This window comes from Cynoglossus semilaevis, chromosome 13 (assembly GCF_000523025.1).
Source record: "Cynoglossus semilaevis isolate Cse_v1.0 chromosome 13, Cse_v1.0, whole genome shotgun sequence".
Lineage (NCBI taxonomy): Eukaryota > Metazoa > Chordata > Actinopteri > Pleuronectiformes > Cynoglossidae > Cynoglossus > Cynoglossus semilaevis.
In genome coordinates, this window is record NC_024319.1 from 251728 (window position 1) to 253118 (window position 1391).

Genomic DNA, 1391 nt, shown 5'->3' on the forward strand with positions numbered 1-1391 from the left:
GGGCTGTGAATATTCCCTTTGAGTGGAATAGTGAATGAACTTCTCAGATTTCTGGGAGAAACTGAAGCCAAATTTGATCACGTCTTTATTCTCTTTCTCTTTACTCTTTTATTACTCCTTCATTTATGATGTATCTATTGACTTGTGTGTGTGTGTGTGTGTGTGTGTGTCAGAACATGACGTTACTTCACTGAGACACTTTAATCAGCATCACTATTGGGGGAGGGGGGAGGAGACGGGGGGGGGCTCCACCCACATCAGCTACACGAGGGCATAGTACACTGTGGTGGGGGGGCAGGAGGGGGGTAACTAGTCATAGAGTGTGATTTAATCCCTGTAATGACCCTGAAGAGTTGGTACTGTTGTTGTTGTGGTTCTGGTTCTGGTTCTGATGGTTCTCCCTCTGTTATTGATGTTCTACACTAATGGGTTCTTTTCTCTGATTGGACGAACGTGTTCCTCAGACAGGAAGTGAAACTATGGAGAAATAAACGCCTCACTCTGGACACTACTGCCACTACGCTGTCTCTGAGCCTCTCTCTCTCTCTCTCTCCCCCCCCCACACACACACACACAGTAACAGCACCCCCCCCCCCCCCCGTGCTCTCTGTCCCTCTCTCTCTCTCTCACACACACACACACACAGTAACAGCACCCCCCCCCTCACCCCCCCCCACTCTCTGCACCCCCCAAATGGGTAAAAAATCTTGAGAGGGGAATTTTCCCCACTCCTCAACGTGAACCAGATGTGTGCCCCTTGGCTGAACCCCCCTCCCCCGTCCCCCCCCCCGCCCCCTTCTTCCACTCCCACCATTTGTCCCCCCTCTTTAAAATGCTGCGTCTGAAGGTTCCTCCCTCAGAAGGTTCCAGGTCCTGTTCCAGGATGGACCACCGTGTGCTGCTGCTGCTGCTGCTGCTGCTGCTGCTGCTGCTGACTGGGGGTGAGGCTCTGCAGGCTTCAGGTGAGTCCACTCACCCCTCACACTCACCCCTCACACTCACCCCTCACACTCACCCCTCACACTCACCCCTCACACTCACCCTGAATGAAGGATTCATGAAGGAACCTGAAAGTTCTGGAACTGATCAGCTGGACTTCTGTTTGAGTTTCCACCTGAGAAACAGACGATGGGACGTGTGTGTGTGTGTGTGTGTCCAGACTGTACACACACACACACACACGTACTGCAGATATAAAACATACATATGTCCAAAGTTAGCAACAGACGTCCACATCTGTACTGACAACAGTCAGATCTGCTGGTTGTAGTTGTACCACAGTTGTACTGCAGTTGTACTGCAGTTGTACCGTAGTTGTACCACAGTTGTACCGTAGTTGTACTGCAGTTGTACTGCAGTTGTACCACAGTTGTGTAGTTGTACCACAGTTG

The 1391-nt window shown here is 51.1% G+C and overlaps 1 protein-coding gene across 1 annotated transcript in view; it reads left to right on the top strand.

The window, feature by feature from the left end:
- The first annotated feature begins 883 nt into the window (after window positions 1-883).
- ntd5 (ntl-dependent gene 5) overlaps window positions 884-1391 on the top strand; it is a 6774-nt gene continuing 6266 nt past the window's right edge. The window contains exon 1 of the mRNA XM_025061447.1: window positions 884-962. Within this exon, the coding sequence (XP_024917215.1) occupies window positions 884-962 (79 nt within the window). The remainder of the gene's footprint in view (window positions 963-1391) is intronic.